Raw genomic sequence first — 22045 nt, 5'->3', positions numbered from 1 at the left:
CCTTCAGGGGGTTTCCAAATGCTGTGCAGCAACATAATTCCTCTGCTTGGGGAATATGGTAGCATGACCCCTTTAAGGGGTGATTGTTCAATGGTCACATGACTCCTGGAGCCTATTGGAATGGAGCGTGCGAACCTTAGCCTATTGAGTCTTCGGGCTTGGGTCCAGGAAGGTGAAATCTGCAGCCTAAGCCCAGGAGTCGGTGGGGCTGGATCTGTATCTGTACTCAGCTTGTCTGTAAACAATTATAACTATCATTCAACAAATCACTATTGTGATTTAAGACTTTCTTGTCATTTTACCTCACACTGCAATATTGGCAATAAGAATAAATTGGCCAACAGCTGCAAAAAAAAGTCAACATTTGGAGGGGAGAGGGTGATTCCCTGAAGAACTGTAGGGAAGGTAGAAATTTATTGTCCCAATCATAGTAGAGTCGCTAAGCCAATGTTCAGGAAAATCCATCCATTGGAGATTGAAAATTGGAGCCAGTACAATGAAAGACTTCCATATTTTTTGCACCTGACAAAATAAATTCCGATGAAAAGCAGAAAGTTATTTTGCTCATGTTGTGTAGCCCACAGACATCTAACCTCATAAGAAGCCTAATGTCTCTGGAGGCACCAGATACAAAATCCTTTGACCAGCTAGTTGCCCTAATAAGACACGACCACAATCCCCAACCCTCCATTATTAGCAGCGATATAAATTCCATTCAGCCATAAGGGAGCCAGGTTTCTGCTTTAGTCACCAGGCTTTGTCAAAAGGTTGAACATTGAGATTTTGGCCCGTCTCTAAATGATATGTTATGTGATGTTCTTAGAATCATCAAATCCCTAAAGTGCAAAAGGAGGACATTCAGCCCATCGAGTCTGCTCCAACCACAATCCCCCCCCCCCCAGGCCCTATTCCCAGAACCCTTCGCATTTATCCTGCTAATCCCCTGACACTAGGGTCAATCAACCTAACCCACACATCTTTGGACTGTGCGAGGAAACCGGAGCACCCAGAGGAAACCCACACCAGACATGGGGAATATGTGCAAACTCCACATAAACAGTGACCCGAGGCCAGAATTGAACCCAGCTGGCACTGTAAGGCAGCAGTGCTAACCACTGTGCCACCAAGTAGCAATAATTTGAACATTCAGAAGAAGTTGCTGGCGGGAACTAAAATATCCCTGGGTAAAATAGTTGAACTGGCTCAAGTGACTGAAAGCTCTGAACGGAGTGTGTTTGAACTGCAAGGCGTGCAGGGCGAGGTGAATAAAACTTGGCAGGAAATAGTGGCAGCTCGATATACCCGAGGGAAGGAAGAGAAGTCATCAGCCACAAGGGTTTGACAAATGTTACCGTTGTTGCAGATGCCATCCCCGAGACAGATGCAGATGTAAAGATGTCATTTGTTTCAGATGAACTTGGAAAGGCCACAGACGAGCCAGATGCAGAATCAAACAGACGACACCTAGTTCCCAAGAAAATAAAACGAGGACTCCAGTGAACAAGACTGAGGAAGATTTGGAAAAGAAGTCCAAAGTTTATGAGTTCAACATTGTAAAGTTAAATAAAACACACCTCTCCCCTTGCCACCATTGAAAACATCCTTTAAAAGGATGTCCATTAACTTTGGAAGTCAATACAGGCGCTCCAGCAATGGGAGAGAAAACCTACAGGTATTTGCAGGGAGGGGTGCAGTCTGTGAGGCTTAGAAGTACAATGGCCAAGTTGGCAACCTATACTGGGAGGAACTGAAGGAATTGGGCATGTCATCCACACAGGCATTTTACCAGCACCAGTCTGCCTAGCTAACCCTGATAGCAGTGAAGGAACAGAAGCCTAGCCTTATGGGATGAGACTGGCTGAGCAAAGCAAGTTGAATTGACTGGAAATATTCAGCATCAAGGATGAGGTTTTCCAGGAGCTCTTGTGTAAGTATCAAGAACCATTTCAGAGGGAGCTGGTATGCATACGAGAAGATAAGGCCAAAATTTATGTGAACCATGAATTAACGCTTACATTTTTTAAAGCCCAGCTTTCACTTATGGCCAACAAAAAGTTGAGGTGCCGTTCAAACGATTGTCTTCCATGGGGTGTAATCCTAGTGCAACTAGGATATCCCAGACAGGCTGTCTCAGTAGCTTGAAAAATATATTTCCCTTTGAGGCAAACTCTAGCTTCTTGAAATGTCTTTAGTACCTCCTCTAAGTTAGCTAAGTGCTCAGCTTCTGTCAATCCAGTTATCAGAACGTTATCCAAGTACAGTGCAACTTGTGGCAGTCCTGGCAATAAACTTTTTGTTGTTCTATAAAAAATAGCACATGCTGATGACACACAAAAGAGTAAGTGCAAAGTTTTGTGTGTGTTTCTCATGACATAACTTCGGGAAGTGTCGTCTAATTCAAGTTGCTGATATGTGTGACTCATTTCCAGTTTTGAATAAGATTGGCCTCTAGTCAGCTTTGCATTCAAGTCTTTAATCTTCGAGATTAGATATTTACCTAATTTGGCAGCCTGATTAACTGTTAATTTGATGCGGATGGTTTTATCAAGCTTTATCACAGGGACTATGAGCGCTTCCCACTCCACAGATGTCTTGTCAGGCCTAATCACAAGGACTATGAATGCTGCCCACTCTGCAAATTGAACTGGTTGGATAGTACCCACTTCTTCCAATCTCTTCAATTCCACGTCCAATGTTTTTGCGAGGCACATGCTCCTGGTCATAAGATTGCTTCCAGATCTTCATAGATCTTCCCCTCAAGGCCCTTTATTTTACCCAATGTGTCACAGAAAATATTGTCATTCTTCTTCATTAATTCAGGCACTCCCCCTTCTCAGTATGGAAGATTTCCATCCAGTTTAACTTGATTACCTTAAGCCAATCACAACCTAAAATACATGGCCATTGCCCTGACACTATTATTACTGGACGTTGAGTGGACTACTGCTTACAGCTTACAGGTACTGTGGTAGTAGCCTTTATCTTGATAGCTTCCCCTGTGTAAGTTGTTAGTTTTGCTATGGTATCTTCAAACTCAATGGCTGGACTCTTCCTTGTAAATATCAAAATGTGTGGTATTCTGTCACCGTGGCAGAGGCTCCCATATTAACTTCCATCTTTAAGGGGCTGTCATTTACCAAAAGCATCACAGTGACGAAGGCAACCTTATTCACTTTTATATTGAACAATGAGTGAATATTCAAATCTCTTTCATTCTCTGGTCACTTCCATTCTATGCACTTGCAATGTATTACTTTACACCAGTTCCTTAAGTGACCTTTCCTGCAGCAAATAAAAACATTCAGCCTCTTTAAACCTGCAGGTTTCAGGGGAGCGATTACCCCCACACTGGTAACTCTCTGCTTCAATCCTAGGTGATTGATTGGCTTTTTAAAAGTCTTCTCACTCTATTCATGGCTGCATTTGCTTCCTCTTTTAAAATACATCTTCATTTTTGGAGCCACTGCTGACTGCAGCTTCTCACTCTAACTGTGAATTGCGTCATTTTGCCAGCTCTGAAACTCCTGTACACCTTTCTCAGCGGTCTCCATTGCCAACACCATCTCCATCGCCGCCTTAACATTGTGACTGTCTCTGCTAATAGCTTCCTCTGGATGGCCTTATTTATACCACCGGCTAAACGCAGCATTTCATTGAGAGTGGTTCCAAGGTCACAATGCTCTGAGATCTATCTTAATTTGGGATATATGTTGCAGTAGATTCCCCAGGGGTCCCCTGATTAAGGTAAACTTAAATCATTGCAGTATGTTTTTGGTTGGTGGTGTGTTTTCAGCTATCTCAGTGAATGACTTGGAGTCAGGCACATTTGGGGATGTGAAGCTGCATAATAAACTGTAGGCCTGAGTCCCACAGACACTCAGAAGGATTGCCTTCCATTTCCACTCCTCCTCTGTTCAGTTGGCCTAAAAATAATAGCTCAAACATTCAATACATTGTGTCCAATCCTCCATCGATCACCAGAAGGATCTATCCATCCAAATAGGGGCATATCTGCAAACACTCATCTGTTTCTCAACATGAACTGAACTTCAATATGACTTTATACTCACAATCTTGGGACCGCTGTGTTTTTCTTTAATCCTCATCACCAATGTAATAATTTCACTTCACCAGTTAGGTAAATAATAACCACAACATTTATTTACTTATTACAAAGGCTTGTGGCCTCAGTTAGCCAGCAAGAAAGTTCCCCAGGTCATGTGACTCTTACTCTGCAGTTGAGTCCTTAAAGGGGCAATCACCACAATATGATTGATCGTTTCGATGAAAAGGTAATATTACTTAAGCAGTGCTTAAAAACACAAGCACAGTGGTTTGTGGGATTCACAGATGGGCCTCTTTTAGACTCTTTTGAGTATGTCAAATTATAAAGCTAACGGCCTCTTAAAATACAAAGAAGCAATATATTAAACAAACAAACAACAAGGGTGGGATTTGAAACCATCACACAGAGCTTAATGGATTTGCAGTCCATCATTTCTCAGCCAGCTCATTCCTACAAAATGTCTTCCAGCTGGCCAGGATGGGGATGGAACCCACAGCATTAGAGTTACTATGACCATATTCAAACCGCTTGAGCTAAATTGCCACCAAACAAGGTAGCAACTAATGAAGTCAGTGTCAACCCCCCAGGCAAGAGGAAACTGACCATCCGCCTCTCATTATGGACATTTTCATACTCTTTTTTAAAAATATAAAACAAGCAATCAACACAAAAATAAATAAACAAGAGCAAGTGAAGCCCTTGGTGGGATCCTGTAGCAAAACATCAAAACTTCAAAGAAAACAAAATACAAAATCAAAGTAAAATGTCATTCATGGGGCTGAATCTCTTAAAAATCAAAATATTACACACAAACACAGTGGTGAGGTGACACCCCCTGATGGGGCAATCCTCTATTTATACTCTTTTCAAAATAAAACTGATAAATAGTAAATTTAACAAATGAGAGGGAGACACTATAACTAAAAATAGAATGTTAGAAGGTATTATTCAGATTAAAGAGTGTTTCCCAGCAGTGATGATGCAGCACTGCCCTGTGGTGTTCGCCGATCACGGACGGCGTGAAGAATATTGGTGTGTACCGTGTACTCCCTGTACAAGGCCACTCGGCCCTGAACATAACCACAATAAAAGGGCAGACAGTCGGGTCAGACGACCCTCTCGACCACCCATTGCCTGGATCTGTTGATGGCCCACTTGGCCAGGTCTGGGGCTTCTTAAATGAACTTTAACCAATTAAAAAAAGATCAGCTGCCACAAACCATTACAACATCTCCTCTCTTGGAATAGTTCAAGTGTCTCATGTGAAGAACTCAGTCTAAAAACAACTGGATAGCAATTCAAAATTGCCCATAATTATTTATATAGAACAAATCCTGATGGTTCCAGTGCAGTTCTTAATGTTAGCTATTTTACATTGTAATGTTCAAGAGCAAAGCCAGAGCAAGTTCAGTGGTGGATAGTTTTTCTTGCAGTAACACCACCACAACCCCCGGTGCAATGGTTTTGTGATATATCTCTGATTGTGGAGTGGGAATGGCGGAAGGAGCCTGTCACCCATATCTAGGTTACTAACTACTTGGCCTAAAGCTTGGTTTCTTCAGTCACTGTTAAATATATTTGTATAGATTTGTTTTCAAAATCTAATGGCTGTGAAATGTACTATTTTTCTTCCGTAAAATGGTATCTTGCAACTGCTGAGATTTGAAGTAGTCAGAGTACACTTAGCACCCTCTAGTGGCTTGCTGCAATAATACTTCAGGATCAAAGCAGTCTCTACACTGTGTGCTTCATTGTATTTGGATCATCCTTCCCCACGCTGGAGAAGAGCTAAGCTTCAAATAAGGATAAAGCACACAGCAGAAACCAAATATCTCAAATACCCACAATAGAAGCAAGGCTAAATATTTGATGATTGACGTTATTTTGCACTCTAATTGGATAAAAGGCAATAGCTGTGACCAGACTGATAAACAAAAATGCGAGCATGCTTTCAGTCTGCCTTGGCTTTGACCCTAAATACACAAAGGTGTTATTATTTGTTTAAACTGAGATTAGTAATGTCTAAACATTTTGATGAGCTTGCACAGACCACGCATCCTGCAATACAGACAGGTTACTCTGAGATACAGACATTATGTTTCAAGACGCAGAGAGAAAATTCCGAAATGCAGACAGAATATCCCGAGACGCAGGCGGAATATCCCGAGACGCAGGCGGAATATCCCGAGACGCAGGCGGAATATCCCGAGACGCAGGCGGAATATCCTGAGACGCGGGTGGAATATCCCGAGTTGCAGACGGAATATCCCAAGTCACAGTCAGAATATCCCAAGTCACAGTCAGAATATCCCGAGTCACAGTCAGAATATCCCGAGTCACAGTCAGAATATCCCGAGTCGCAGCCAGAATATCCCAAGTCGCAGACGGAATATTTTGAGATTAGTTAAAATTGCTGCTTGCCTCGGCACAGCAGTAAAGTGAGCAGAGAAGCTTGTTTTTCTTTATAGCTTACAGGTGTTTATTAAATTGAAGTTAATGATTTTTTGGAGCTGTATCTTGATATCCAATTGTTTTGGCTTGGATAGTTTGCCGTTACAAACCCCTTGCTGTACATTAAGCGTTAACCCTTATTTATACTAAGGTTAAGTGCTGTTGGTGCTGGAAATCCAAAACCAAACAAGAACATGCTGGAAATGCCCAGGTGCCATCTACAAAGAAACAAACAGAGCTAAAGTGCTGGACACGAACCAGGAGGTGTAGAGTGAGCAGTAGAGCTCAGGGCTGCTTTGAGGCCGGGACAACAGGTTTCCTGCAGGTTCTGCTGAATTTAATAAAATCTGCTGCGCAGTTTTATCTCTGCTTTCTGGCCACATCCAGCCAGATTGAAAGGAGGCCAGCTGGCTATTAGACCATGAGGTACCAAAGCTGTGGAACAGAAAGGGGGAAGAGATGGGTCAGAGAGGCTGGGGCAAGGGGGGTGATGGGGGTAAACAGAAGCCAGAAGAAAATCTGGAGGTCGGGAGTCAGAGGAAGTTTGGGAGCCTTACACAGGAGATCTAAAGGGTCGGGGAAAATTGGAAGTTGGGGATGGGAGTGGGAGATTGGAAAGATCAGGGGGCATTTCCAGTTGTGGCGGTGCGGGTAGAATTTATCTGATGAAGCAGATTAACTGTATGCAGCAGGTAGGAGGAGAGGCATTTACCTCCTGGGTCCAATAGCCTCATCTTTTTAACCATTGCTAAAAAAACTTAGCAAGCCAGGATTAAATTTAAAATAGCAGGTGCATATGAGACATGCAGCCTCATCATAACATTTAAATTGCCAAACTGTCTTGGTGGCTCGGGGTTAGGATTCATATCTTATCAGTTTAACATCACCCAAAATACCACCACTATTTGAAGTCCCCCGGAAACTTTAACTAATTCTCTTTCCACAGATGCTGCCTGACCTGCTGAGTATTTCCAACATTTTCTGTGTTATGGTATAATCTACGCTCTTTGCGATGGTCTGGTAGACAAATGCACAATTTGCAATGGCAATGAACTGCACACAATAGAAAGGCCCTGGGTTTGAACCCTGGCCTGATCACAGCCACAACTACAATGGAGATGCTATAATTAACTTTAGCACCACTGGATTTATAGCTGTAGAGAATAAGCTGGGTTCCTGCTTTTGATCACTGCTGTTAATAATAGCAGAAATGCTGTCTGCAGCTAATGACTTTAAGGAGAGATTTATTTTTTAGTGATTGTGTGGGCTATTTTCACCTGTTGAACTGTTTTAATCCACACTAATGTCATTTTTTTAAAAAATGCTGTTTTATGAAATGTCCCAAGAACCTGGAGGCCCCCCGTGAGTCAGTAAAAAGATGAGACTGAGCCCAGTCTCCACTCCCCACACCCCCAAGAGCTGTCATTCCCCAGGTTCCATCTCTACTCCACCACAGTCAATTGCTCCCATCCCCACCCTGCCCCAAAGCCCCACCCTCACCGTGCCCCCAAACCCCCAAACTTCCATTCTTCAGTTTGAATATCTCTCCTTTTGCTTCCTGATTTCAGGAGCTCTCCTGAACATTCCATTATTACCCACACCCCACCCCTCCAAGAACGACCATCATTTTATATAGCTGCTGAGTTCACTGGAAAAGGCAGGAAATAATCTTGTTTAATGTTAGTGCAGCTGACCCTCACTGGCTGTAGATTAAACAATGTCTTGTTTGTTAAATTCTCATCCTTGAATTCAAATCCCTCCATGGCCTTCCCCTCCCTATCTCTCTCCTATGATATTCTTCTCCTACTCAACCCTCTGAATGACTTGTACTATCCTAATTCTGGCCTCTTTCTGATCATAATTGCTCCAGTATTAGTGGCCCTGCCTTCTGCTGCATAGGCCCTAAATTGTGGAATTCTCTCTGCAAACTCTGCGCCTTTACCTTGCCTTTCTCCTTCAGCACTGTATGGTTCGATTCTTCCTTGTTTGAATATGTGAATCTGTTTACTACTGGTGCTCACTGTCCTTGATTGCTGAAGCCAGGGTGTGGACTCAGATAAAAGTAAACATAGCTGTAAAAAGAGCTGGAAGCCAGGGCTTAAAACATGAAGTTGACATTTTAAATTATAAAATTCTTGTAGAGAAAGTTCCTGCACACACAGAGCAGGTGCGTCATCTGATCCAAGATATAAAATATACAAATAAGACATTTCTTAAAAGCTAAGCTTTCAGTCTTCTTCCCCAATGTCTCCTTATGCGGCTTGGAACCACATTTCATTTTATAATGGCTTCTGTGTAGCACCTTGGGAAATTTATTACATTAAAGGCATTTTCAAGTACAAATTGTTGCTCTGGCATCCAGTGCCTAAACATTAGTCATAATTTGCAACACATAATGTAAGTGCCCATCATTCATGGGGGTGCAATGAGGCAGGAAATTTAAATTGGCTGCTCTCTGGAGAAGAACTTCTGATTCCAGGAAACTCCCAGTTGTGTATTATGGGATATTTCAGAACCCCATTGCTGCTGCTTTTACAGGATCCTTCCCATCTCCCTCTACCACTGAGTCAAAATTACCCCCTGCAAGCAACCACTTAGGCAAACGTTGGTCCTAGAATTGTTAATCTTCCAGGATTAACTCTAATTTCTGCGAGACTGCTGCAAGTAAACTTGGAGAAGAGATTATTTTTATTTTTGTTCAGCACTTTTGTTTATTAGTAATAAAAATATTGGAAATGTGATACAAAAGGCTGTTTGACTGAATGGGACAGTTGATGACTGGAGATCATTAGTAAATCCTTGAAACTCAACCTGCCCTCTTGCACTTGTCCCTAACCCTTCCTATCTCCTCCCTTTCCACTGCTCCAATGATACCCATTCTCTAACTGTCTTTCGTCTGGATGGTACTCTGCTGTTCAGGATTAATATGAGGTACATGTGAATTAACAGGCAAACTGTGGTCGAACTCACCACATTGCATAATAAATAGCAAATGCGACCAAGCAGAGTTCATGGATTTCTCAACACTGATCCAGACATCATTAATACTGTGAGTCATCCAATCTCACTGAAGTTGCATCTCTGTCACTAAAAATTCCAGTCTTCACCTTTGAAGATCTAACTTTAGAATTCTCTCAGGTCATTCCAACTCAGATGACATCAACAGCGCGCCACCTTCCCGTCTTATTTCCCGAGATTCCATTCCCCTGGATTCCTGAATATTCACTCGGGCACCAACTCACAAGCACGACTTTAGTTCCTTGGCTGCACGTAGTAAAATGCTCCTGCTCCAAAGTGATATGATCATTCCAACAATCTGCAGCATGTTAGGGTAGGCAGTTGCACAGAGTGTTTGTCACTGGGCTAGTAATCTGGAGACTCAGAGCAAGATCTGGGGGCCCAGGTTCAAATCCCACTATGGCAAATGGTCAAATTTTAATTCAATAAAAAGCCTGGAATTAAAAGTCACTGATGACCATGAAAGCATTGCTGATTGTCGTAAAAACTCATCCGGTTTACGAATGTTCTTTAAGGAAGGCAATCTGTCATCAATCCTCCTGGATCTTCAGGGCTTTTCCTGAGCTCCTTACAACTTTTTAACTTAGGGAGAGACCTTTTTTCGCTCCCTGTCTCAAGTCTAGGACTCTCCTCTTAGGACCTCTCCTTGTACCCTGTCTCGGACTGTTCTGTTGAATGGTGCTCAGCTTCAGGTCACCTGACCCAGGTTTTCATGCCATTCTCTTTGCGCATAGGTGCATTGGATCCAAGGAACTTAAAAATGCAAAACTGTGTATGTGCAGCCTTACCTTGTCTGCGCGTGTGTAGAAACTTTGAACTTTGTCGAGACTTGTGCCAGAATTTTACCGCCTTGCCCACACAAAGCTCATAAGATCCTGCCTGAGGCCAACAGAGGATGCCATTCTGTGAGCCTTGCCTACCCCAGAATCTGCAGTAAAATTCTGGCCTTGAAGTTCCGACCTCCTGCTATCCAACAAGGTAAGTGTAGATTTCATAACAACAGAGATTTGTTATCCCAAATCATTCATCCAAAATGAATCAGTGGCCAGGATTTTCTGGCCCCAAAATTCCCATTTTGCTCCACTGGAGTTTTTGCCTGCCTGACAATTTTTCTGTCCCACCCGGCCAGCAATGAGGTGAGAAATGTTAGATCTAAAATCACATGATCCACAGGAGGGTGGAAAGAAAAAGTTAACCTGACAATAACTCTATTATAAATGACGCCTCCTTACTTAAGACATTATTTAACTAAATCTCTTTAATTGAGGACCTCCCTGAGTGTGACCTGTTTCTCTCTTTCTTTCAGATCAGCATCTTCATGACACATTTATCCAACTATGGGAATGATCGACTGGGCCTCTACACGTTTGTGAACCTGGCTAATTTTGTGCACTGCTGGACCAACCTGAAGCTGCAAACAATGCCCCCTGTGCAGTTGGCACACAAATACTTTGAGCTTTTTCCAGAACAAAAGGACCCGCTCTGGCAGGTGTGCATCAAGTCCTTTTTAAAACAAGCGCAGCGAAGTCTGCAGATAACAGACCCACAACCATTCCCTGCCACCCACCCCTACTTAGTGTACTAATCTCCTTTGAATTGACTGCACTTCCAGGGTTCCCATTATGTTGTTGATAACTCTACCTGGTTTTGATAAGTAGGCTGATTTTAACAACCAAGAACATGGTTGCCATCAAACTGATCACCAAAACCTATCTGCCACTCTTATTATATATTTTTTCTGAATCTTTGCCTTTAATTCACAACATGTATGATTATTGAAGACCACTTGCATTGTTAAACAGATTGTCGCAATGCCAGCATGGCAGGAATGAGTGCTAAAGCTAAATTCTTATTCCAAGTCAGCCTAAGGGGAAAATTCAGATGTTATTTGGCATTGGCAATCGGGCCATTTTAGAACTGGAAGCTTAATTGGTCAAGTGTTTTTGCCATATCCCTCCTATATGGATCCAATCGTACTGTGAAAACTTTAGCTGGTTTGTTGTTGATGTGATGACTGTCAGAAAATGGGTATTCGATTTATAGTGGCTTCAATATTCTGTTCAAGAACCATGAAGCTTGTGATTCAGAGGAAGGGTGGGACAGGCATGTGAGTCTCAATGTCCATGGCAAATTTAAACATCTATTTATGTAGAGCATGAACAGATCAAACTATCTCAAGGGGAGGCAGCGGTCAAATGGTATTGTCACTGGACTAGTAACCCCGAGACCCAAGTCAGGGTCTGAGGACCCGGGTATGAATCCTACCGTGGCAGATGGTGAAGTTTGAATTGAATAAAAATCTGGGATTAAAATGTCTAATACTGACCATAAACCCATTGTCAATTGTCCCTTCAGGGAAGGAAATCTGCCGTCCTTATCTGACCTGGCATATATGTGACTCCAGGTCTACAGAAATGTGGTTGACTCTCAAATTCCCTCTGAAATAGAGGACAGTTAGGGATGGGCAATAAATGCTGGCCGAGCCAGCGACACTCATATCCCATAAATTAATTTTTTAAAAAAGCATTTCGTTCTCGTGGTCATATCTTTCTCTTCCTGGGAACAGTGACTAGTAGGTAGGTATACTGGAAGCAATCCACGGTGGTGTGTAGAACATCTCCTTTCTGCCACACCGTTGTTTGGATTTTAGATTCAGACCAACCCCACTACTACTGGACAAAGCTTGGAATATTTTATCTAGTTATTGGACATGGTTGCGATTTCAGCAAGAAATGTCATTCCAAATGAAGGCACAAGTTAATTCCCATGTAATTATGAAATCACAGTCAGGCCATTTCCCCCATTATAGTGGCTCACCCTAATTATAGGGTTCAGTGTCTATTCCTTTCAGAACAATGAGCGTTCACGCTGCATTAAACTCTGAGGAACTCTGCCATTTTAATACAGTGTCCAATTTCCACCTTTTCTGGCAGAATCCATGTGATGATAAACGACATAAGGACATCTGGTCTAAAGAGAAAACCTGTGATCGTTTACCAAAATTCCTGGTTATTGGACCTCAAAAAACAGGTGAGTTTTAATCACAAGGTACGAATGATTTGGTTCTCCCATACTGTCTAAATGGGTTACATGGAAAACAGTTATTCATACAAACTGTTCTATCAAGCACATTCTAATAGTATATTTTCAGGTGATATCAACTCTCATGTAGCTCCGCATTAATTTACTTTATGATGTGGTAACCTTTGACATGGAATATGTACAGTAAGAAAAATTTGTAATTTGTTTAAAGGTCTGTGGAATCTTCAGTTGTTTTTGAAAATGGTTAAAATGGCTTTTTATGAGTTGCATCAATTGTAAAGGGTACTTTCGCTGCATAATAAGAAATACTTGTCAATGTGACCTATTGACCATTGACCTGGAAGCAGTACCAACAGGAAAAAAGAAATCGGACTGGCAGATTCAAAGGAGAACTTCAAGCAGAGAAATTGGAGGGTGAAAGGATCAGCACAAAGCACAAAGAGAAAGCAGACAGAGATGGAAATAGAAACACCAACAATTCTTGTGAGAAGAAATAAATCACTGATCAGATTTTCTGTTTGGCAGAAAAGGAGACAGCTGCTGTCTCACACAGTGCTGTGCGAGCTGTCTAAAAAGGTCTAAAACCATAAGGAATCTGTGTGAATGTCTTGGGGATTCTAAGGAGTTGGCAGCTATTTTCCCAGAGATGGCTAAATCATGACTGGCGTGTTATTGAATGATCAGTTGAAAAGGAATTCTGGAATGCACGTCATCAGAACTATCAGACCCAAGCGAGGGAGGATTCACAGAGGTTTGTCTTGCTGAGGATAATCATACCTATCACACTCAAAGGTGAAAACTGTTGTAGGAGGTCTCCTGAGCTACCTGGCATGAATGAAGGATGAAAGAACAAAAAACAGTAAAGCACAGGAACTAACCCTTGGGCCAACCAAGAATAAAGAAGAGCAAATTGTGGAACTGTGTGTCAACGCAATGCCACACTGGTGTGGGGAGTGACACAAATGCTTGCAGTTGTATAAGATGTATCTTTATTGTATTGACTACTTGAAGTGAAATTTACCTTTTATTTTTGATATATTATTCATAGAACAGAATCATAGAATACATACAGTGTAGAAGGAGGCCATTCAGCCCATCAAGTCTGCACCAACCACAACCCCATCCAGGCCCTCTCCCCATAGCCCCACATATTTACCCTGCTAGCTCCCCTGACAATAAGGTACAATTTACCATGGCCAATTCATCTAACCCGCACATCTTTGGGACTGTGGGAGGAAACCAGAGGAAATGCGTGCAGACATGGAGAGAACATGCAGATTCCACACAGACATTGACCCAAGGCTGGAATCGAACCCAGGTCCCTGGCACTGTGAAGCAGCAGTGCTAACCACTGAGCTACCATGCCACATATGGATGAATGGGTTGCTCAGTTGTCTATCATAACTGGCAAAGAAATTTGGAAACCCTGGAGAAAAAGGCAAAAACTCTGTGCCATTTTTGGAGGGAATTTCTGCAGTTGTCATATCAAAGTTAAGAAGGATGAGTGTGAAAAACTCCACAGAAATTTGTCCCATGAGCTTTATCTGAAGATAGCATGAGTTAGAGCAATTTAGTCGAGTTTACAAATCTGTGCCCCTGGATTTCTGCTTATTGAGAATTCAGAGACAGAGATCAGTCAACCCCGATGGACAAGTGGGAATTCCTTCTGAGCCTGTGGATGTCCATATCAAAATCCCAGATATTCAGTCTAGGCATGGGTTATGTAGCTTCAGAAAACTCACTCTTCATTTGAAGTACTTTGCTTTGTGAAATGATAAAGTCCAATATTTCCTTAGGGCAGAATATGGCTGTTAAAGTGCAGAGGTAAGTTAAGGCAAGAATTCAAACAGGATTTGGAAATGCTGGGGGAAATTTTAACATGAGGGAGAGGATAGATTGTGTGTGAGTGATGGGTAAAGTGGATAAACAGGTGCATGTGAGGAAGCTGGATCCAACTTACTGAATTCCATATTTTACTGAGGTAGGACCAGGGAGGGTAGCCAATCTACTCCCAGGATGCAGTTTTGCATTTTCAATATGTTAGTAAGGTTGGAAGTCTTGAATCTCCCTGTTATATGGGTTTAACAGTGACCTTACGGGTTTGCCTTTTGAAATTCCAGCTGCTGCAGTGAAGTGAGCACAGCTTCAGGGAGAAGGTAAATGCCTTCACTGTATAGCATGTGGGCAAGAGGAAACAGGGGTACCTGCCCCTCATGCCTACCCACCCCCAAGCTTCATCATCATCACCATAACTCTCAGGCACAGCAATCCTCCTAACGCTGTTCCATAATCAGGGATGCTCCATCTTGTGGGCTAGATCCCACCTCCTTTTACTCCCTCCCATCCACCATGGTACCCCTCCCAAGATCAGACCCAGCCCCATCCCCACCCTAGGCCAGAGATCAAAGCTGTCCCCATCAAGGAATCTGGCATCTATCCACCCTCTGTGATCAGAGTTCGGGCTCCTATTATGATCAGAGCCCACACTCATGAGTCAGGGTTTGATGTTATCCTGTGACCTCCTGTGGAGTGTGTGCCACATCTTGGAGGCCAAACCTGTTGACCAGGCTGACCTCTGGGTAGGAAACCTGTCAACTGACAAAGGACACATGCGTTAAAACCAAGGCTTCTGGGTTACCCCCAATCGCCACGCCCTCCTAATCCCAGCGCATCACAATATCCGAACTCCTCTGCCATGTCTCAGTGCTGGAGGCCATAGTATGGAACTCTGACTGGTAGGAGTTAAAGTTTATAAAGTTTAAAATTTTTAGAGTTTGAAGTTTGTTTATTAGTGTCACAAGTAGGCATATATTAACACTGCAATGAAGTTACTGTGAAAATCCCCAAGTCACCACACTCCAACGCCTGTTCAGGGACACTGAAGGAGAATTTAGCAAATTCAGTCCACCTAACAAGCACATCCTTTGGACTGTGGGAGGAAACCCACCCCCATTGCACAGGGAGAACATGCAGACAGTGACCCAAGCCAGGTCCTTGGCGCTATTAGGCAGTAGTGCTAACCTCTCTGCCACCTTGCTGGCCTGTTGTGTGGGGCAGACGTTCTGTCTGACCTATTGAGGACTGAGCACCATGAAGCAATTTGGAGCAGTGAGGCAGCAGTGAATTCTGCTCCTATCCCAAGTAATTTCAATTCTGGCAAAGTTATGAGGTTTCAGCTGATGCAGGAAGTGTATTGGCCGCCATGGCTCTAATCAGGAACATCCCAGAGCAGACTGCCAATCAAGCAGTAGAACAAGAAACCTCAATAAATTTCAGGAAGGGATTGAATCAGTTCTCGATAACAAATTGAATTCAGTGTTATTAGAAATACCCTAAGGCAATATTGGATGAGCTAAATTAACTGGATTTCACTGTCACACTGTTAGCATTATGGGCTCTCATAATGAAATCATTCCTCTTTTTAAGAGGATTGATTCCCACAAAAAACACACAATATTTAATAGTTTCCATCAGCATTTTCCACATGCAGCTAACAAGTCTTGCCTTTTCCAATCACTACCAACGCCTCTATTTTCTCAGACGACTAAGGAAATTTGGCATGTCAGCTGCGACTCCCACCAATTTTTACAGATGCACTGTAGAAAGCATTCCTTCTGATTGTATCAGAGCTTGGTATGTCTCTTGCTCTGTCCAAGACTACAAAGAACTACAAAAGGTTGTGAATGTAGCCCAATCCATCACACAAACCAGCCTCCCATCCATTGACTCTGTCTACACTCCCCGCCACCTCGGAATAGCAGCCAGCGTAATTAAGGACCCCACACACCCCGGGCATTCTCTCTTCCACTTCTTCCATTGGGAAGAAAACACAGAAGTCTGAAGTCACGTACCAATCGACACAAGGACAGCTTCTTCCCTGCTGCCATCAGAATTTTAAATGGCCCTAGCTTGCATTAAATTGATCTTTGTCTACACCTTAGCTATAACTGTAATATTACATTCTGCACTGTCTCGTTTCTCTATGAATGGTATGCTTTGTCTATACAGTGCACATGAAACAATACTTCTCATGGTATCCCAATACATGTGACAGTAATAAATCAAATCACCCAGGATATGCCTGTAGATGCCCATGGAGCACCCAGCTGATACAGATGATTGATTATTTTCTGAAATGGAAAGCAAAATCGTTTGATCCGATCTTGTCAATTTCCCACTAAGTAGGCTAAGTTAATATTGCCCCTCACATTTGATAAGACAGTTGGCCTTTTGAGATGGACCTGTGACAATGAATAACCCATCTTGCATGAAGGTTTTGTGTTTATTTTTCATTAATCATATAAAGCATTTCACTGAAATTTTTTCTGTAGTTTGGATGATGTTAGACAATTCCCAAAAAAATGCATTCTATTTCTATTTAGAGAATAAGTTCTTTTCAAACAATATTTTTATTCATTTCTCAGAAGCACACTGCAAATCATTTGTAATTGTTTTGCGTGGCGTGATATATGGGAAGCTTTTAATTACAATAGAAGGCTGTCAAAAATGTAGAAGTATTAGATTTGGTAGAAAGACTAACTAAGCACAATCTTTAAAGGAACAAAGAAGAGTAGAAAGCAGTAGGACATAGCTAAGATTATTTAGTTAGTAGCATCAAACATAATGGCTGTAAATTTTTGTTTTAAATTATCAATTTCTATTCAAGTGCAAATATCCATTAATAGCCATTGACTTAAATATGTTGACTACATTAGCAGTCCATATCTGCCCGAAATGGTAAATAATTTTGTATTTTAATTTGTCACTGCAAATTGTTTTATGCCATTCTACCATGTACACGGTAATAATGGTGAAAATTGAATTATGCTAATATTCTGTAATTACTGTGTCCTAATTAAGTAATCTATTATTTCACAGAACAGTGTTTTTGCAGTTCTTTCAAAAAAAAATTGCTTGCAGGAAGAAGCTCCACTGATAAAGTGCCACGGATAGAAGGGCAGCAATTTCTGCACAAGCACATCAATAAGTTTTCTAATATTTTCTGTTCTCAGGCACCACGGCTTTGTACTTGTTCCTAATTATGCATCCAGCTATCACCAGTAATTTCCCCAACCCAAAGACCTTTGAAGAAGTGCAGTTCTTCAATGGGAATGCCTATCACAAGGGAATTGATTGGTAAGATAAGAGATCAAACAAAATGTATATTTTGTATACAAGAAGATCTTTATTAAAATTAGGAGCCCTGTGTTCGTATTATGCAGAGAAGTTAATTGTTTGTTTTGAAAGTCTGAATTCTATGTTGGGTCTCAGCGATGATGGAAATTTTCTGTGAATCCCTGAGATTTTCAAATTAATTTGCAAAGGCACGTTAACGTGCAACTATAAGATTATGCAGTTCTGGAATGTAACTAAACAGCTAGGCAGCAAAATAAATGTTTTGACGTGTTAATATGTAATGACATGGCCCAGTAAGTCAACAATGTCTGTCTGTGATTATGCCAGGTCAGTTTTTGAATGTGACCAGGACGATTCTGTAAATTAGCAAACCAATCAACCTGTGGAGTGTGGTGCAAGTTAGCAGCCAATTTAAAAGTGACATTGTCACACGTATGAAGCGTTGGGAAATACAGAAATAGAAAGAAAGATAAATCAAGCTTGTGCATTTATATAGTGTTGTTCACATTCTTAGAATATCCCAAAGCACCCTGCAATCACTTTTATGTTATTTTTAAAGTGTGGTCATTGCTATAATGTAGGGAACACAATAGCCAAATTGTGCTTTGCAAATTCATCAACAGCAATGCGATAATGACCAAATCACATGTCTTTTCGCAATTTTGGCTGAAGCCAAAATTGGTCAGCACATCAGAGAGAACTCCCCTGTTCTTCTTTGAGTAATATTATGGGATCTTTTACAATACATCTATCTGAGAGGACAGATGAGCCTTCTGTTATCATCTCATCCAAAAGAAGGTACCTCTTCTAGCGTCATACTCCATCAGTACCACACTGTAGAATTATAGAATTATAAGGAAGCCATTCAGCCCATCGAGTCTGCACTGACCACAATCCCACCCAGGCCCTAACCCCATAGCCCCATGCATTTACCCTAGCTAGTCCACCTAACACTTAGCGGCAATTTAGCATGGCCAATCTATCTAACCCGCAAATCTTTGGCTTGTGGGAGGAAACCGGAGCACCGGGAGGAAACCCACACAGACACAGGGAGAACGTGCAAACTCCACACAGACAGTGATCCAAGCTGGGAATCGAACCCAGGTCCTTGACACTGTGAGGCAGTTTTGCTCACCACGGTCCCATCCGGTTATATATCCAAGATTATATTCTCAAATTCCTGAAATGGAACTTGAACCCATGACCTCCTCACTTGAGACAAGGCTCCTGCCAACTAAACCAAGCCGCAGTCCATCAAGCTGATCGGAAAAGTGAATCACTCTCAAATGCCCACTCTTTCAAATATTTTTAAGTTCTCTCTAAAATTACCCCAGGCTATGGTTCAATGTTCACTTCTTTTATTCGGCAGTAACGGAGCAGTATTGTCTTGAAACGAGCTTAGTTGCCTAACCACATCATCAACACTGATAAAGAAACCAGACACATTCTGAATACCTAACATGAGGTGTTCAATTCTTTCTGCCTCACACAATGGGCTCCTTTCAACCTGCAAAGTTGAATCCACAGACCATAATTGCCTTTTGAGATCTTAACTGATTGGAGTGTCTTCAATTCCTAAAATGATCAGCTGGGCCACTGCTGCCATAACACCCCACTTCACTCAGTTCGATTCTGGCCATTATTGACCATGACTGGGAGGCCTCAATTTAGCCAGCTCCATCACCGTGCTTGATGTAATAAGGCCTGTGATCAAAGTTGTGCTTACCGATTTATTATGAGTATTAGGCACATTCTTCCGTTCCATATTCTAAAAGTTAAAATCAGCAGATACATTATGCTGAGTGCAGATTGCTCGCAGCGTTGTTGTCCACAGCTCGTTCTTGATATTTTTCAGCTGTAAGAATGACCTTTCCCCTCAGCAGTTTGTTACCATCAGATCAAAAGGAGCTGCAATATTGCTTCAACATTATGGAAAGCTAACTGAATTTTACCTTAGATGATGACTTGATATGGATCCTGGTGGCATAAAGTCCCTTTATCTGGATAATTTTCCTTGCAATAAGCCTGAAAATGTTTTATTTCTCCAGCGAGGTTATCACCAACGTTGTCAGGATAACTTTTCATCAGAAGCTTTGCATCATCACACAGCTATTTTTCTGGGGCATCTAAATGAACCAAAAATGAAAAATTATTTGAAACATTTTTGCATGTTATTTCCTCTTTTCTTCAAGTTAGTTTCAAGTGCATCCTTCATAGGAATAAAGGAGACCATTCAGCCCATCGTGCCTGTACTGACAACAATCTCAACCTGCACCCTATCCCCAAAATCCCACATTATTTATTCCATTAATCCCCCAACCTACACATTTTTAACACAAAAGGACAATTTAGCATGGCCTATCTATCTAACCTACATATCTTTGGAGTGTGGGAGGAAACCTGAGTGCTCGGAGGAAACCCAAACAAACACAGGAGAATGTGCAAACTTCACACAGATCAGAGGCCGGAATTGAATCCGGACTCCTGGCGCTGTGAGGCAGCAGTGCCACCATGCCGCCCTAATTCGCCCTAGTTTAATTCAACGCTTGTCTCTTGATGAAAACATTTCAACATCATTTGATGCATTACCATCATTGACTTTTTTTTTTCATTTTTCTCCTTTTATTCACACACTTGAGGCCTACATATGCAATGAGAGTTAATTTAGGCCATTCAGCCCCTTGAGCCTGCAAGAAATAGGCCATTCGATAAGATCATGACTGACTTGTTTATGTCTCACATTCCACATTCCCCATCTACCCCGAGTAACCTTCGATTCTTGTTAGGCAAGGGAATCAATCTACCTCCACTTTCAATAATTCAGAATATTCAGTGACCTCATTTCCATCATCTTCTGAAACAGAGTTCCAAAGTTGCACAGCCCACAAAGAAAAAAAATTCTCCTCCTCTCTCTTAAAAGGACAACCCCTAATTTTCAAATAGTGCTCCCTAGTTCTGGTTCACCCGCAAGAGGAAGTATCCTTTCCTATACAACTGGTCAAGACTGTTTGAGATCTTATATATTGCAATCAAGTCACCCATCACTCTTCTAAACTCCAGAGGAAGCAAACCCAGTATGTCTAAACTCTCCTCATAAGACAACATGCTCATTCCATGCATCAACCTGGTCTATTTCCTCTGAACCATGTCCAACTCATTTACATCCTTCTTTAAATAATGAGACATAAACTGCACACACTATTCAAGTTGTGGTTTCACTGATGTCCTGTATAACTGAAACGTAACACCCTTACTATGTTCAATTCTTCTAGTAATAGAAGATAGCATTCAATTAACCTTATTGATTACTTGCTGAACCTGCATAATAACCTGTTATAACTCAAGCACTAGATCACCTCGATCCTTTTCCACCACAGAATTTAAGTTGTATTCTTTTTTTATTCTTCCTGTCAAAGTGAACAACTTCATATTTTTCCACATTGTATTCCGTCCCCCAGATTTTTGCCCAGTCACTCAACCTATCTGTATCAGCCTGTAACCTCATGTCTTCTTCACAACATACTTTTCTACCTATCTTTGTGTCACCTGTAAATTCAAGATGGCTCTGGAGCGTGGCAACATCTTGCAAGCTGTGCCCAGCATAATCTCTATTTCTACATTTTACTCCTGTTCTATGCTTCTAAAACTCTATTCTAACTCTTTAAGCCTTCCAATTAACTCGTCTCAAGTTGACCTTTCTCTACACACTAGCTATGACTGTAACACTACATTCTGCAATCTCTCCTTTCCTTCTCTGTGTACAGTATTCTTTGTCTGTATAGCACACAAAAAACAGTACATTTCACTGTATACTAATACATGCAACAACAATAAGTCAAATCAAAAAAAAAATTGCCACCATGTTTTTCCTTCCTTAACTAAATCATTGACATAAGTTGTAACAAGTTAAGGCCCCAGCACAGACTTCTGCATGACTCTACTCATCACATCTTGACAACCCGCATCAGGCAAGTTTTCTTTTGCTTTGAGTTCAATTTCATCAAAACTTTCTTGGGTTTCCTTCAAGAAGTGAGAAAGTGACCTGTAAATCTTTGTGCATGTACTTTGGATCCTGTAGAGACTGGCTGGTTTTGTGGGACCGATCTAACAAATGATTCCAAAGTTCTAACGTAAACACAAACTCTAAATTTCTCCCCTTTCTCCTGTAGAATGGCGGTTTGTCTCCTTGTAGCACCTTTTTTCATCGTCATTGGTTAGGCCGCAGCTGGAGTACTGTGTGCAGTTTTGGGCGCTGCACCTGCGCAAAGATATTTTGGCCTTGGAGGGAGTGCAGAGGAGGTTTACTAGGCTGATACCGGAGTTGAGGGGGTT

At 41.8% G+C, this 22045-nt stretch overlaps 1 protein-coding gene across 7 annotated transcripts in view; it reads left to right on the top strand.

The window, feature by feature from the left end:
- The window catches only part of ndst3 (N-deacetylase/N-sulfotransferase (heparan glucosaminyl) 3), a 765674-nt gene that overhangs the window by 716187 nt on the left and 27442 nt on the right, over positions 1 to 22045 (top strand). For all 7 annotated transcript variants that reach the window (XM_080191467.1, XM_080191474.1, XM_080191492.1 and 4 more), the window contains 3 exons: positions 10842 to 11024; positions 12469 to 12565; positions 17590 to 17713. In XM_080191467.1, the coding sequence (XP_080047593.1) occupies positions 10842 to 11024; positions 12469 to 12565; positions 17590 to 17713 (404 nt within the window). The remainder of the gene's footprint in view (positions 1 to 10841; positions 11025 to 12468; positions 12566 to 17589; positions 17714 to 22045) is intronic.

Source organism: Carcharhinus amblyrhynchos, chromosome 1 (assembly GCF_965287045.1).
Source record: "Carcharhinus amblyrhynchos chromosome 1, sCarAmb.v2.hapA, whole genome shotgun sequence".
Classification (NCBI taxonomy): domain Eukaryota; kingdom Metazoa; phylum Chordata; class Chondrichthyes; order Carcharhiniformes; family Carcharhinidae; genus Carcharhinus; species Carcharhinus amblyrhynchos.
Note: the sequence above shows the minus strand (reverse complement) of the source record. Positions and strands in the feature narration are given on the sequence as shown.